At 42.1% G+C, this 16,912-nt stretch overlaps 1 protein-coding gene across 1 annotated transcript in view; it reads left to right on the forward strand.

Moving 5' to 3' along the window:
- The first annotated feature begins 1,583 nt into the window (after positions 1–1,583).
- tnn (tenascin N) overlaps positions 1,584–16,912 on the forward strand; it is an 81,915-nt gene continuing 66,586 nt past the window's right edge. Inside the window, exons 1-3 of the mRNA XM_034183224.1 lie at positions 1,584–1,779; positions 3,098–3,301; positions 6,242–6,616. Of these exons, the coding sequence (XP_034039115.1) occupies positions 1,584–1,779; positions 3,098–3,301; positions 6,242–6,616 (775 nt within the window). The remainder of the gene's footprint in view (positions 1,780–3,097; positions 3,302–6,241; positions 6,617–16,912) is intronic.

Consider the following 16,912-nt stretch of genomic DNA (forward strand, 5'->3'; position numbering starts at 1 on the left):
GGCTATTAGTAAAAAAAAGTAGAAAAGGGGGTGTTCACAATAATAGTAGCATCTGCTGTTGATGCTACAAACTCAAAACTATTATGTTCAAAGTGCTTTTTTTAGCAATCCTGTGAGTCACTAAACTAGTATTTAGTTGTATAACCACAGTTTTTCCATGATTTCTTCACATCTGCGAGGCATTAATTTTGCTGGTTTGGAACCAAGATTTTGCTCATTTACTAGTGTGCTTGGGGTCATTGTCTTGTTGAAACACCCATTTCAAGGGCATGTCCTCTTCAGCATAAGGCAACATGACCTCTTCAAGTATTTTGACATATCCAAACTGATCCATGATACCTGGTATGCGATATATAGACCCAACACCATAGTAGAAGAAACATTCCCATATCATGATGCTTGCACCACCATGCTTCACTGTTTTCACTGTAAACTGTGGCTTGAATTCAGAGTTTGGGGGTCATCTCACAAACTGTCTGCGGCCCTTTGACCCAAAAAGAGCAATTTTACTCTCATCAGTCCACAAAATATTCCTCCATTACTCTTTAGGCCAGTTGATGTGTTCTTTGGCAAATTATAACCTCTTCTGCACATGTCTTTTATTTAACAGAGGGACTTTGCGGGGGTTTCTTGCAAATAAATGAGCTTCACACAGGTGTCTTCTAACTGTCACAGCACTTACAGGTAACTCCAGACTGTCTTTGATCATCCTGGAGCTGATCAATGGGTCAGCCTGTGCCATTCTGGTTATTCTTCTATCCATTTTGATGGTTGTTTTCCGTTTTCTTCCACGCATCTCTGTTTTTTTTTGTTTTTGTTTTTTTTGTCCATTTTAAAGCACTGGAGATCATTGTAGATGAAAGCCTATAATTTTTTGCAACTACGCTGTTCTTCTGAACAATGTCTTGAACGTCCCATTTTCCTCAGGCTTTCAAAGAGAAAAGCATGTTCAACAGGTGCTGGCTTCATCCTTAAATAGGGGACACCTGATTCACACCAGTTTGTGCCACAAAATTGACGAACTCACTGACTGAATGCCACACTACTATTATTTTGAACACCCCCTTTTCTACTTTTTTTTTTTTTTTTACTAATAGCCCAATTTCATAGCCTTAAGAGTGTGCATATCATGAATGCTTGGTCTTGTTGGATTTGTGAGAATCTACTGAATCTACTGGTACCTTGTTTCCCATGTAACAATAAGAAATATACTCAAAACCTGGATTAATCTTTTTAGTCACATAGCACTACTATTATTCTGAACACTACTGTACCTGTGTGTTATCACAGTTTTAACAACATGCTCACAAACTGAAAACAATATTTCAGAATGAGTACAACTATAAATGGCTGAAAATACCGTGCCATACTCGGAAATGTCATTGAGATTATTGCTGGACAAGGGCTGACTCTACAACTACAATTATTTATTTGCTGTGCTGACCATGAGCAAAATTTAGTAAGTGCAGCCATATGAGCATTGACATCCCTACCTATGGCTTACCATCCATTAATGTCTGCTGTTCCATGAATTCTTATCAGAGACATGAACAATTAATCTATGCTTATCTCATTTTGTAGCCATGACTACTGAACTCTCATGGACGACTCTGCGTCTGCTGGTATTGCTCTTCGTTGCCGTATGCTTCAGTGCCACAGACAAACACCCAAACCCCTCGACCCAAGAGCAAGGAGTCACCTTCAGCCACGTCTATAAAATTGACATCAATGGAAGTTCTGGCTGTAATCAGGAACGCTTGACGAGCCAGGATGAATCAGGTCATAACAAAAATATTAAAGAGGGAGAATATAACACACACACACACACACACATATATATATATATATATATATATATATATATATATATATATATATATATATATATATATATATATATATATATATATATATATAAGAAATATTAAAAGCGCAATCAGGTAATTTTCAACCTGGAGTCAATTTTTAGATATTTTGGGGTTCATCTTTTCACCAAGTACAAAAACCATTTTAATTGACATAGCAATTATTTAGAGCACAAACACTGTCACAGGCTAACTGGCTATCTAATGTAATGGCATGGGGCAAGCTTTTTTGTTGTAATCACTGAAAAGGCAAAAATGTCATTAGAAGTATCTGGTAGTATTGAAAGGAGTCCTTTGGAGGTAAATGTACACATTTCCCTCAGTAAATTAAAAAAAAAAATGATTATGCAGTTAGCCACTTACCTTAGCCTTGCAGTTGTCTAGTGGCACCATTCGCCCCCAAGTCATTACAAGTCACTTGCTGATGAAGCACTCGGTCTTGTAGAATGAGCCTCTCATTTACCCTGATTAAATATTTAAGTCAAATTAAATCACTTTCAAGTGAAGTTCAGCACTTTCATCACATACAGATGCAGTTCTGATGGCTGAATTCAGGAAGTCATTAAAATATCTTGTTCTTGTGCTTGAACCAGGACAATCACAAATCCAGACACTCCAATTCCTCACTCGGCTTCTGAAGTGATGCAATCAGGGTATCCACCAATACTACAAAGATCACAGTCAAAGTCAGTACATTTTCTTCACCAACACAATCACTTAAGTCGCTGTTTTCCACAACCCTACGTCCGGCTGATCAACTGAATCAAAAAGTTTGTGAAAATCAACACAGCCTGTGAAGAAGCATTGTCAACATTAAAACTGCTCAAGTGAAAAGATGAACTCAAAAATATCTAAAAAATAGAGCCCAGATTGAAAAAACACTGGAGTTTTACATGAGAAAGTGCACAGCCGCCACTCTAAATACTGTGTATATGCACACAGGAAGCTACTTGGCCAGATTAAAAAAAAAAAAAAAAAACACACACTGGGGATGAATGGATGGTTTATTCTGAGAAACATTTGGCTCCATTCATTAATTTTATCCCATGTGTAGTATGTCAGCTGCATTCACAATTCATACCCGTTTCATTTAAGCACTGTTTTTCATACTCATTAATGCTTTTATTACTCCACCAGAAATTAACAACAGAAACTGCATCATTCTGGTGTTATTTGTATAACCCTTTATAGTGTATTTGGCAAAGAGAGAGATGAACTGTGATATTTTGCAGGTGTGCATGCAGGCAAACAGAGCAGTGCAAATGGGGAAAATGACATTGTCTTCAAACACAACATCAAACTGAAAATGCCTAAATGTGACTGTGAGGACTCTGAGAGCTTCAGGTCTCTCCTGTACAGAGTGAATGGTCTGGAAGAAGAGGTCACCTACCTGAAGATGCACTGTGCTCAGGGATGCTGTGGGCAAGGAGCTGCAGGTGGGCTGTGTTTAAGAAGTTATTATAATTGAGCACAAGAAAAATAATCTACACAGAAATAAAAACCTCACATTTCTTCTTATATACAATTGTGGTTGGAAAAGGCAGCCAAGGCAACAGGCTTTCAATAATACCTGATTTTTTTCTGTTTCTTGGTGCACAAGTTTAGAATTATATTGGATTTTCGAAATCAACACAGGAGCAAAATTATACATACAGGGTTCAAAATATACATTCAGTACATCTAATATTTGGTTGATTGGGATAGGCTCTGTGGCATCGGAGTTGGATGACCAATATATAGACTGCGTTTGATTCAGTGTGTGCACTTCAGGTTACCTGTGGACAAAACACTTCATCTGCATTGTCCCCCTTCACTGATCCTTGAATTGGTACCAGCTTTGGTTGGAGAATTAACCTGCAATGGAATGGTGTCCCAGACAGGAGGAGTCATAGACTCACATCTCCATCATGCTATGTAGTCCGAGGAGAAAGATTAGCCCAGTGGTCCTGCCAGGCCTTACTACTTCTTAGATCCCTAAGCAAATTTCACCATGACCAGACACTTGAGGTAGTCATCAACATGCCGTTTGGATATCTTATAATTAGGTCCGCCAAAGACGTAATAAAATCATCAGTGTTTATTTATTTATTTTTTTTGTCTGTCTGTCTGCCTGTTAGTAGGAAAACTAATCCGATCCAAATCCGGATCTAGATCTGGATTCTGGATCAAGTTTCCCTTCATATAGGCTTTGAAGGATTACATCAAAACTATTTCATAGATTTTTCACTAAATTTGCACCACATATATAGATATTAGGGCATGGAAGACTCCACTTAATTTTGGAAATGATCCGGATCTGGATCAAGATTTCACTTTAGGGATTACGTCAAAATTACTTCACAGATTCTCACCAAATTTGCACCACTGATATTATTATCAGGATATTAGGGCATGGAAGACTCCACTGACTTTTGGAGGTGAACTGGATCCAGATTTTTGGATGTCAGAAATCTCTGATTGCTCTTGTTTTTCTTGAGCTACAATGCATTATCTATCTATCTATCTATCTATCTATCTATCTATCTATCTATCTATCTATCTATCTATCTATCTATCTATCTATCTATCTATGAGGTCTGTCAATAAAGTATAGGTCCTTTTTATTTTTTTCAAAAACTATATGGATTTCATTCATATGTTTTTACGTCAGACATTCTTGAACCCTCGTGCGTATGCGTGAGTTTTTCCACGCCTGTCGGTGACGTCATTCGCCTGTGAGCACTCCTTGTGGGAGGAGTCGTCCAGCCCCTCGTCGGAATTCCTTTGTCTGAGAAGTTGCTGAGAGACTGGCGCTTTGTTTGATCAAAATTTTTTCTAAACCTGTGAGACACATTGAAGTGGACACGGTTCGAAAAATTAAGCTGGTTTTCGGTGAAAATTTTAACGGCTGATGAGAGATTTTGAGGTGATACTGTCGCTTTAAGGACTTCCCACGGAGCGAGACGTCGTGCAGCACTCCCAGGCGCCATCGTCAGCCTGTTTCAAGCTGAAAACCTCCACATTTCAGGCTCTATTGATCCAGGACGTCGTGAGAGAACAGAGAAGTTTCAGAAGAAGTCGGTTTCAGCATTTTATCCAGATATTCCACTGTTAAAGGAGATTTTTTTAATGAAAGACGTGCGGGCGGATTGCAGCGTTGGCTCGCAGCTGCCGCGATGCTCCGCCACAGGAAAAACACCTCCGTTGGAAGCCTTAAGGACAAGTTGGAACATGTCCAGCTGTTAAACAATTTCTCATATACTCACTCCACTGAAAGCCATCAAAAGCCAACTGGATTTTACAAATGGTTATCAACACGGAGGTGTTTTTCCTGTGCCACCGCACTGCGCCGGCTGCGTCTCTTTCTATGGTCAGGGCTTTTGGGAAGGCCAGTCCATAATGTTACAATTCTTTATCTTTTCCACAATCAGCTTTAATGTGTGTTTGGGATCATTACCGTCATTGCAGAACCCAGTTGTGTCCCAGTTTCAACCAGCGAGCTGATGATTTGAGGTATTGCTGAACAACATGGAAGTAGTCCTCCTTCATTATTTCACTGACTTTGTGCAATGCACCATTTCTTCTTCTGGCAGTAAAATGGCTCCAGAGCATGACCCTGACACCATCACATTTAACATTTTATGCAGTGTTCTTGGGGATGAACCTTTACTACTCCAACATACCGCTGATCATTGTACCCAAACAACTCAATGTTAGGTCTCCTCTAGCTATAAAACATTCCAACTAAAGTTTTCTTTTCTTTGTCCACTGTATGTGGTCAGCTGCAAACTTTATTCAAGCTTGAAGGTATCCCTTTCAGAGACAGGTTTTCTTCCTTGGAGCTCAGCATGTCAGTGCCACTGAACAAATAATCTGTTTGGGTGTATGCATAATTTTGGCCCTGTGCTGATTTCAGAAAACTCAAAATAAATTAAAACTTTTGCACCAAATTCTTTCTTGTTGTCTAGTGAAGATGTATCTTTGCACCACAAACAGAACAGCTCAAAGAAATCATTGGTAGCCCAATATTGCGATGACATTCATGTTTGCGATGAGTGTACGTAAACCTATGATCACAACTGTGAGCCTACAGTCTCCTGGTCTCACCCAGTGTTTTCTTAGCATAAGGATTAACCCATTCTTGAAATCTGTGGTCTTTATTTCTGAGATGCCTCTGTTTTACAACCTCAACACAAGTCCCAACTTATCTTAAGGGTAGCATAAGTCTAGGTTAAGGATAGCATGTGGTCGGGTCTATGTAGTATCTTCTATGATTCAATATCTAGTGTTGTGAGACCACTTTTGAGCTTCAACAGCTATGCTGAGGTGCAACTTCATAGAATCATGTACACTGTAATAACGCAAATTACAAAAGAAAATTCACTTTTATTCCCTAGGAATTGATACAAGCTGCAGTGGGCGAGGCACATACCAACACGAAATGTGCAGCTGCCTCTGTTACCCTGGATGGGAAGGGTCAGACTGCTCAGTGTCCATCTGTCCCGACGACTGCAATGACAATGGTCGTTGTGTTGATGGCAAGTGCGTGTGCCACCAGGGTTACACGGGACATAACTGCAGCCAGCAAATGTGTCCAGACAACTGCAATGACAAGGGACACTGCGTGGATGGAAAATGTATTTGTTTCCAGCACTTCACCGGTGAGACCTGCAGTGTCCAGAAGTGCCCCAGCGGCTGCTCTGGTAACGGCCGGTGTGTGGACGGACAATGCGTCTGCAATAAAGGATTTCACGGGCAAGACTGTTCACTGGGTAAGACATTCACAATGCTTTATAAACTAATATTTATGCTTAAGACCGTGTGATAGTAATGTGGATGGTAGATGCCAGACCAAGCACATAGATATATTTTGTAGAATAATTAACCCTGTTGTGTCTGATGATTTGCGGATGTTAATGCTGGATTTTACGGTCACAAATTGAGTTTCACCGGTGATGAGTTTTTCCATCATTTGCACGTTTATTTTTCTGTAAGTCATTCGGTAAAACGGATATTTGCGACCGTAAAATCCAGCATGAATGTCCACAAATCATCAGAGACAACAGAGTTATTCCCATTCTAAGACAATTCCATCATTTGCATGGTTTATTTTTCTGTCGGCGACTCGTTGTGAAAGGGTGTGGTCGGCTCATCAAAGCTTACCATCGTGACAGTGTCTTCATGCCAAACTGGAAATTCTGAGAGCAGACCCACAGATTTCTCCATCTCGTCAGCTGCACTGAGTTAAAATCTACGGAAAATCCATCAATCAATCCAGTTAAATCCACGCATTTTGGCATCGTCGTCGCTGCGCTAGTTTCTGTCGCTCTCGGGTGACAGCTTCATTGTTGACACCTGTGCAGCAATGCGGTTGGAGGGCGGAGTAACACATCAAATGTGAAACGGTTTTAATATTTTGCCACCGCCCACGCGATATTTTATGGTCTGAAATCTCACACAATTCACGAATCAAATTTCGTGGAAAAAATGTAATTGAATGATCATAAAAGTTCTCATTTTTCTGATTCTCTCATTGTGCATAGAAAACGTAGATTTAGCATAACTACACCAACACATTTAGTTCATCTGCTGTTAGGTAATAACTATGTAAAATGCATGCAATTACATGGTAAATAAATCAATCAAAAATAAGTCTTTAGGATGATCTGTGATTAAAAACTTATCACAATTTAATGCAATTCTCAGCAAGATATTTTTCATTCTATTTCACTCATACACTTTTTGTCATTTTTACCCACATCTCACAGTAACGCCTCCTAATTTGATTTATTCTCATACATTCAACAAAAATATAAACGCAACACTTTTGGTTTTGCTCCCATTTTGTATGAGATGAACTCATAGATCTAAAACTTTTTCCACATACACAATATCACCATTTCCCTCAAATATTGTTCACAAAGCAGTCTAAATCTGTGATAGTGAGCACTTCTCCTTTGCTAAGATAATCCATCCCACCTCACAGGTGTGCCATATCAAGATGCTGATTAGACACCATGATTAGTGCACAGGTGTGCCTTAGACTGCCCACAATAAAAGGCCACTCTGAAAGGTGCAGTTTTGTTTTATTGGGGGGGGGGGGGGGGGATACCAGTCAGTATCTGGTGTGACCACCATTTGCCTCATGCAGTGCAACACATCTCCTTCGCATAGAGTTGATCAAGTTGTCAATTGTGGCCTGTGGAATGTTGGTCCACTCCTCTTCAATGGCTGTGCGAAGTTGCGACGACGAACTGGAGTCAGGTCGAGACCCCAATGAGGACGACGAGCATGCAGATGAGCTTCCCTGAGACGGTTTCTGACAGTTTGTGCAGAAATTCTTTGGTTATGCAAACCGATTGTTCCAGCAGCTGTCCGAGTGGCTGGTCTCAGACGATCTTGGAGGTGAACATGCTGGATGTGGAGGTCCTGGGCTGGTGTGGTTACACGTGGTCTGCGGTTGTGAGGCTGGTTGGATGTACTGCCAAATTCTCTGAAACGCCTTTGGAGACGGCTTATGGTAGAGAAATGAACATTCAATACACGAGCAACAGCTCTGGTTGACATTCCTGCTGTCAGCATGCCAATTGCACGCTCCCTCAAATCTTGCGACATCTGTGGCATTGTGCTGTGTGATAAAACTGCACCTTTCAGAGTGGCCTTTTATTGTGGGCAGTCTAAGGCACACCTGTGCACTAATCATGGTGTCTAATCAGCATCTTGATATGGCACACCTGTGAGGTGGGATGGATTATCTCAGCAAAGGAGAAGTGCTCACTATCACAGATTTAGACTGGTTTGTGAACAATATTTGAGGGAAATGGTGATATTGTGTATGTGGAAAAAGTTTTAGATCTTTGAGTTCATCTCATACAAAATGGGAGCAAAACCAAAAGTGTTGCGTTTATATTTTTGTTGAGTATAGGTAGTTAGACATATTCTACTGTGATAAACATAGGCTTCTATGCATCTTAATAACTTTTTTAAACATGACTCAAATAAAGGCTGATCAATGTATCGTTTGAGACTTAAATTGACATATTTCATTTATTTTCATTTATTTAATTTTTAATTGTCACTTCTTTTAAGTGTGCTTTGATTGAGCAGGAGTTATTAACATTTTGGAACATACATATGCTTCAGTTGCTGTGGGACCATTTTAAATACAAGGATTCAAGGATTTAAAAGGAGTTTTGTTGTGAAAGTGTAGGAACACGGACCCACAACAGGGGGCGGAAATGAACGGACAATGGAGGAAGTCAAATAACAACGCTTTACTGTTGTGAATAAGCACAACAAACATGGCAGATCACAATAGTAAGCAATGAAGTCAATTCACAAAAATGTGTCACGTGGGCAGGCTCGAAGATAAGAGACGTCTGTCCAAAGCAGAACCGGAACCACACGATTTCCTCCGCCACCGAACCCCGGGAATACTGGATCCGCCAAGTCCCGAACTCCCAGGTGGCCACTGCCTCCGCTTGTCGGATCTGGTACTGCTGGCGAGGAACAAAAAACAGTTAGATGTGGATGCGTTTGCACCCAGCAACACGTATGGTGGGAAAACCACCTCCACCTCTCATCAGAAACTGGTAAGTGCAGGAGTGTGAGTACTTATCAAAGAGGTAGGGAAAAAGTCCAACACAGTCTCCAGCTGTAAATATTCACTGTCTGCTATTAAACACACAAAGGAACAAAGTATTATTGTTGGGAAGACAACACAATCGGCTGAGCACTTTACCTCATAGGTAGAGCGATATCTCGGCAACGAGGTGGAGATGTCATCTTGCTGATATACTACTGAAGATCAGATGATTGGTGACAGCTGTCACTTATCACCTATGACAGCTGTCACCCCGGCTGCTCCTGTGAGGCGGCAGCGCCCTCTTGTGCCTGGAGCCCGCACTCCAGGCAGGGTGTCCTCTGGTGGTGGTGGGCCAGCAGTACCTCCTCTTCAGCGGCCCACACAACAGAGTTTATTGTCATATGCACATAGGAACATGTTCCCTGCACAATGAAATGTGTTTACTGCATTTTTACCCATCCTAATTGCCAGTTAGGAGCAGAGGTCGCCTTTTTTGGCACCCAGGGACCCAGCTCCAGATGTATATCCCTGCCCTAGGTCACGAGCAGGGCTGAGCAAACCTTGACCGGTCTCATGACACATTTAACAAACAACACACACACATAAGCCGGTCTGGTACATGAACACATATAAAAGCACACACAAGGAAAGAATTGGGAAAAGAAAAACCTCCATTGCTGCTGTGTTGAACTCACGCAGCACCACTGGAGAGCAAAAAAAAAAAAAAACCCATAGCACAGAAAAACAGTCATAACAAAAAACAAATCACAACAGACGACAGCCGACAGCCGAGACTTGGATGTGTCCAGTGTCCAGACAGACAGCCCGGAAGGCCGCACGTGAGGCGCCATCGACAGGCCTCATCTGTCCATCCTGGGGGGGGGATCCCAGTCCTGAATCAGTCCACCAGAGTCTCAAGGTCCCACAGTCAACATCTCAGGACTAGGAAGGGAGGGAGGGAGGGAGGGAGGGGAAAGATGAAGAGGTGGGGGAGACGAGGAGCAAGGCTATCAGGAGTGTTCCTCGGGGGGAGGATTTTATCCCAGCAGCCTTGAAGGACAGCTGGTGTTTGGAAACCAAATAGATATCCAGATTAACAGACGCCTGGCAGATTCCACAGTCTGAAACTTCAGAGTGGCTCCCAAATACATCTGAATAGAGGAGATGCGGTCTTGCTGATCAAAGTGGTTTTCCAGTGCAGCCATTCTCCCCGAGATGGATTCCAATGTGAGGTTGACACCCGCCGACTGAGCTGACACTGCCCTTCCAATCGAATCAATCATGTGGGAGAGCCTGGACGGGCCAATTAATGCTACCTCCACCTTCTTAATTTTTTGGTAAACCAGTGCTATGGCTGCCCCACACAGCAGAAACCCGGTCAACACAGCTCCAAATAAGTAAACATCTTCAACGTCCTCCACAGACAATGTGTACAGGCACATGACTTGCCACCTCCGCCAGCTGTCCATCACGTAACCCACCACATGTGTCCCGGCAGGACAGGTCGGGTCCTCCGCTCCCGAGTGTCTTGTGGAAAAAATAGTATCAATTGTGTTCAGAGACCACTTGATCAGATCCATTTTGCCATTTTCCAGAGGAGCAGGGCTGGCAGCCTCACAGACAAAACACGCTACAGTAGCGGGAAAGTTGGGGAGGGAGGAGGAGAGAAAAATGCGACCGTCCCGACCGAGAGCAAGAAGGCAAAAGGCCCAAATATCTAATTTATCTCCCTACAAATCCTTTCTTCTCTTTTGGCTGCTCCCGTTAGGTGTCACCACAGCAAATCAATCTTTTCCATCTCACCCTGTCCTCTGTAGCTTCCTCAGTCACACCAACCACCTGCATGTCCTCCCTCACCACATCCATAAACCTCCTCTTTGGCCTCCCTCTTCTCCTTCTGCCTGGTGGCTTCATCCTCAGCATCCTTCTCCCTATATACCCTGGGTCCCTCCTCTGCACATGTCCAAACCATCTCAATCTCACCTCTCTGATTTTGTCTCCAAACCGTCCCACCTGAGCCATCCCTCTGATATGTTCATTCCTAATCTTGTCCATTCTTGTCACTCCCAAAGAGAATCTCAACATCTTCAGCTCTGCCACCTCCAGCTCTGCCTCCTGTCTTTTTGTTAGTGCCACCGTCTCTAAGCCGTACAACATAGCTGGTCTCACTACTGTCTTGTAAACTTTCCCCTTCACTCTTGCTGATATTCGTCGGTCACAAATCACTCCTGCCACCTTTCTCCACCCACTCCACCCTACCTGCACTCTCTTCTTCACCTCTCTACCACACTCTCTATTACTTTAAATATTTGGGGTCATCTGTTCAAACATCTACTTTCACTACTTCTACTCCTTGTAACCACACCATTCCACTGGGCTCCCTCTCATTCACACACATGTACTCAGTGTTACTTGTACTGACTTTCATTCCCCTTCTCTCCAGAGCATCTCTCTGCCTCTCCAGGCGAGACAATGTCATCTGAAAACACCATAGTCCATGGAGACTCCTGTCTGATCTAATCAGTCAAGAAAGGACTCAAAGCTGATCATTGGTGTAATCCCGCCTCCACCTTGAATGAGTCTGTCATTCAGACTGCACATCTCACTGTTGTCTCACTATCCTTGTACATGTCCTGCACTGCATTCACATACTTCTCTGCCACTCCAGACTTCCTCATACAATGCCACAACTTTTCTCTTGGCACCCTGTCATAACCTTTTTCTAAAGCCACACACACACACACACACACACACACACACACACACACACACACACACACACACACACACACACACACACACACACACACACACACACACACACACACACACACACACACACACACACACACACACAATGTAACTGCTTCTGGCCTTTTCTATACTTCTCCATCAGTATTCTCAGAGCAAACACTGCAACTGCACTGTTTTTTTTCTCGGCGTGAAACTTCATGTTATGGCTAATCAACTTTATGCCTCTGTAGTTACTGCAGCTCTGCACATCACCCTTGTTCTTAAAAATAGGAACCAGTACACTTCATCTCCAGTCCTCAGGCATCCTCTCACTTTCCAAGATTTTATTAAATAAAGTGGATAGAAACTCCACTGCCATCTGTCCTAGACATTTCCATGCCTCCAGTGGAATGTCATCTGGACCAGCTGCCTTTCCTCTTCATAACCACCCTCACTTCATCCTTAATAATCTCTTGCACTTCCAGATTTACTCTCTCCACATCATTCATCATCCACATCCTTCCACATTCCTATCCTTGATACCATATCTACCCATTACTTTCTCATCACCTCTGTTCCTTTCACCAACATGCCCAATGAAGTCCACTCCTATTCATTCACACTTGGGCACACTCTCCATCACCTCATCTAACTCACTCCAAAAATCTTTTTTCTCCTTCATCTCACAACCTACCTGTGGGGCATATGCACTGATGATATTCATCATCACCCCTTCAATTTATTACTTCACACTCATCACCCTGCCAGACACTCACTTAACCTCCAACACATTTTTAACATTCTCTTCCTTTAAAATGAGCCCTCCACCTTTAAAATCCTCCAACTTTATTATCATATTATAATTAAAACTTTTGGGATCACCTCCTTAAATTGCTATACTGCATTGTGTTCAACTTTATTTCACATAGAGACAGTCTTGACACCTTTTCATGGCCTCTGACAGCAACTGTATTGTTGCTTCATCAATTTATTAGGCTAGACATATCAGGTCGAATCATGTCTGGGAGCAATGCCTTAGGACCTGGATGATATCCACTCAGGCAGATAATTGAGCCATCCCCATATTCCAAATGCAGACATCCATCTGTTCCAGCCATATGATACATGGGCATCCCATTGGCTTTTTCCAGTTGGTGGGGTCCTCAACACTGAGGCACCTGGGCACTGGCTCATACACAGAGATGTGTACCCCATGGCTGAAATGTCTATGCTGCCTCATAAAATAAGTCTCCCTAAGTAACCTTTCATTTGACACAGCATTATTCCAACACAACCCAAGGATCCTTCAATGAATCCTAGTACCAAAGACATCCAGTTGTTGCAATAGGTAACTGACTAGCATCAAAGTCTCACAACTATGCAGCAACACAGGAAGCATCAGGAACATGCAATGGTATTGTCATCACTAAACACCTCTCTCAAGGAATTTCAAACAGATACACTCCTGAAGGCCAGGTCCATGAACTCATTGAAAGCCTGGATCTTAGTCTTAATCCAGGGCAATAAAAAAACCCAGACACTTTGAGTCATCAGTCAACTTCTCAGCTGCTGGAATCCACTGATTGTTCAAATATCACAGCATAATTTGTTTAGACATGGTTACCATACAAAGGCACCTAACCTGCAGGACTCATCAACCACACCCAACACCAAATCCTTTCAAGCATTTAATAGTGTAAGTGTCACGGCACATCTCTGACAAACAATAGAATTCACTGAGAAGAAATTAGACTCTGCACAGCACTTGCAATGTCTCTGTATAGGTATGACATTCGGCACTTCATCTGCATCTCTCACTGCTCCTGACAAGAACTGATGAAGAGCAAAACATCTTCATGAAGCTAAACAATTTCAATTGATGTGCCTCAACCTATATGGATACATAACCATGATGAGAATCTCCACAGATGTCAAGCACTTTATTTGGGATCCCACAAATGATCAGGAACAGCCCGTACCACCAGATCAAAAGCTTTGTGAAGCTTAATAGACGCTGCAAAGAAGCACTGATGATATTCACACTTGAGGTCAGTGACTACCCACAGAGCCTGAATGCAGTTAATGAATATCATCTTCGATGTGAAGCCAAATTATTGTGGTCACTGAGCGGCAAGTAACTGGAACTAAATCTTGTTAAGAATTACCTTTGCAAGTACCTTTCAAGTACCACAGAGAGCAGTGTAATACCCTGTAGTCTTGTAGTCCAACTCCAAGGGATCACTGTTTCCTTTCCAATGAGTTACAGCATGTCTTTTCTTTCCATCAGTAGGGATGATACATGTCTCCTAGTTTGAAACAAAGATTGACAACAATGCCAGGAAAACCGCATCTTCATTCACATAGAGCAGTTCAGTTCCAATACCACAAATCCCTGGACCTTTCTCCAACCTCAGCTCTTTCACTGCCTTTGTGACATCACTAATATTTGGTGGATCATACCTAACTGGCTGATCAGCCAACAGAACCTTTGTACTTTTATTAGTAGAGTCTGTAAGCAGGTTTTAATCAAAGCACAGTGTTCCTCCAAACCTACCCCTTGTCCATTGATACAGTCTTTGCAGAAGACTGTGCTGTAATATCCCCCTCGTCCGGTTACTTTGACCAGTTGTGTAAGGGCATTAGGTGGATGGGACAACAAAAATACACCAACCCCTCTCAGGATTTTTGTACTGTGTGTAACTTTAGCTTTGAGGAATAATCAGTATGTTTCCAGCTGAGTGTATTTCACTGCAATTGCCAGTTTTTCAGCCTCAGGTGATGCTAGAGTCATCTAATCAGGAAGCCCGGGTACAGAGTGGAGTACAGGATCCAAGGTATCACAGTCAGAAATAGGACAGTTAGTTAATTTAGTCAAAGATTAAATGCATGCTCCACTGCTTGATTCAGATCCTGTCTTTGATGCCTGATCTCAAATCAGGGCAGCAGGATCAAAAGGCAAATCTTGAACTTTGGGCTTGATGTGGACAGAATGGTGGCTTAGTGGTTAACACTGTTGCTTTACAGCAAGAAACTCCCAGGTTTGCATCCAACTTGATCCTTGCATGTTCTACCTGTGTTTGTGTGGGTTCCCCCCAGGTGCTCTGGCTTCCTCCCACTTCCAAAGACATGTAAGTTAGATGAATTGGTGTCTCTAAAATTGACCATAGGTGTGAATGTGTTTGCCTGTCTCTAGGTGTTGGCACTGCAATACAGTGGCAGTCTGTCCAGGCTGTACCCCACCTCTTGGCCAATGACTACTGGGATATGATCCAGTCACCCCAACCCTTAAATGGAATAATAGGGTTTTGAAAGTGGATGGATGGTCCTGATTTGTGATCTAATCAGCAATCTTTGTTGCAGGATCAAAGGAATCATGATCAAAGAGAGGATCAGCTTACCTCTCCACCAAACTTCATTGCAATGTGTCAGCACCATTATGAGATATCCTGGTGAAAAACAAACTAGCAGAAAACAATAATCACCTTGGCAGAACTCATTAAGTCCTCATTAAGTTCAGTGCAAAATTCATTAACCTTCATTAAAATTCCAAACACAACAGGTTAACAATGATGTGTTCTGGTTGGTGTATTGTCATATGGATAGTCTTTCATTTTCTTCTGCACTGTGTGACATGCTTCCAGAATCCATGCAAAAAAAAAAAAAAAACTGCATCAAATATGTGCATGTTTGATGGTTTGTCAAAAATAAATAGAGAAAGAGATCCAACTTTTCAAAGTTGTGATTTTAAGTGAAATCCTCAAAAAAGTCAGCATCTAAGTTTCATCTTTATATTCGGCTCTCTAAACCAATCCCATACTGTCATTTTCAAAAATTTCTTTATGTGGAGCTAGAATTTGTTTCCAGTCTCTAATTAAAGCATAAGAAACTCAAATATAGAGTAAAAACTTAAGATTTTAACCGATGAAGGTCAGATATAGTTCTTCTCACCGTGTTTACTTGGCAAAGGTGGCGAAAGGTTAGATACAGATCTACAGCTGTGTGTAGGTGGTGCTGAAAGAAATCCAACATCAACAGGAGCATCGTGTCAAGGGAGAACAGGAGAGTGGGAGGAAGGAAAACAAAAACACAATTTATTGATTTTAGGTGTCAGCCATAATAATAGTAATAAGCTCTGGGAGCTGAAGAGCACAAAAGCAACACCATCCAGATGATCTCTGTTTTATATGGCTAACCTCCATTTCCACATCTGGTTGATTGATGCCAGTCTACTTCCCAAGAGAAGAGAACATGATTCCAGAAGGGATACATTTAGACACATGGCAAAAGGCATCAGTGTCATGGCTTTAATTTCTTCTTTGACCGGCACATGGGAAAAAAATGCTGTGAAATCACCACAGGTGATTATATTTTCATAAGTGTGGCAGATAATGTTTGGTGTCAAGGCTGACCAGATGGCACTGGGAAGCGGTGATACAGTATCTCCACAGTAAAACCTACTAGATTTTAGTTGGTCCAGTTGAAGGGTGGCACGATGACTTAGTGGTTAGCACTGTTGCCTCACAGCAAGAAGGCTCTGAGATCGCTTCCCATCTGGTCCTTTCTGTACGGAGTTTACATGTTGTTCACGTTTGTGTGAGTTCATACAGGATGCTCCGGCTTCCTCCTATTCCCAAAGATTTGCAGGTTAGTTAAAATGGAAACATTAAATTGATCATAGGTGTGTGTGAATGTGTTTGTCTGGCTCTATGATGGACTAGTAGCCCATTTAGGGTGTACCCAGCCTCTTCCT

This window comes from Thalassophryne amazonica, chromosome 12 (assembly GCF_902500255.1).
Source record: "Thalassophryne amazonica chromosome 12, fThaAma1.1, whole genome shotgun sequence".
Classification (NCBI taxonomy): Eukaryota; Metazoa; Chordata; class Actinopteri; order Batrachoidiformes; family Batrachoididae; genus Thalassophryne; species Thalassophryne amazonica.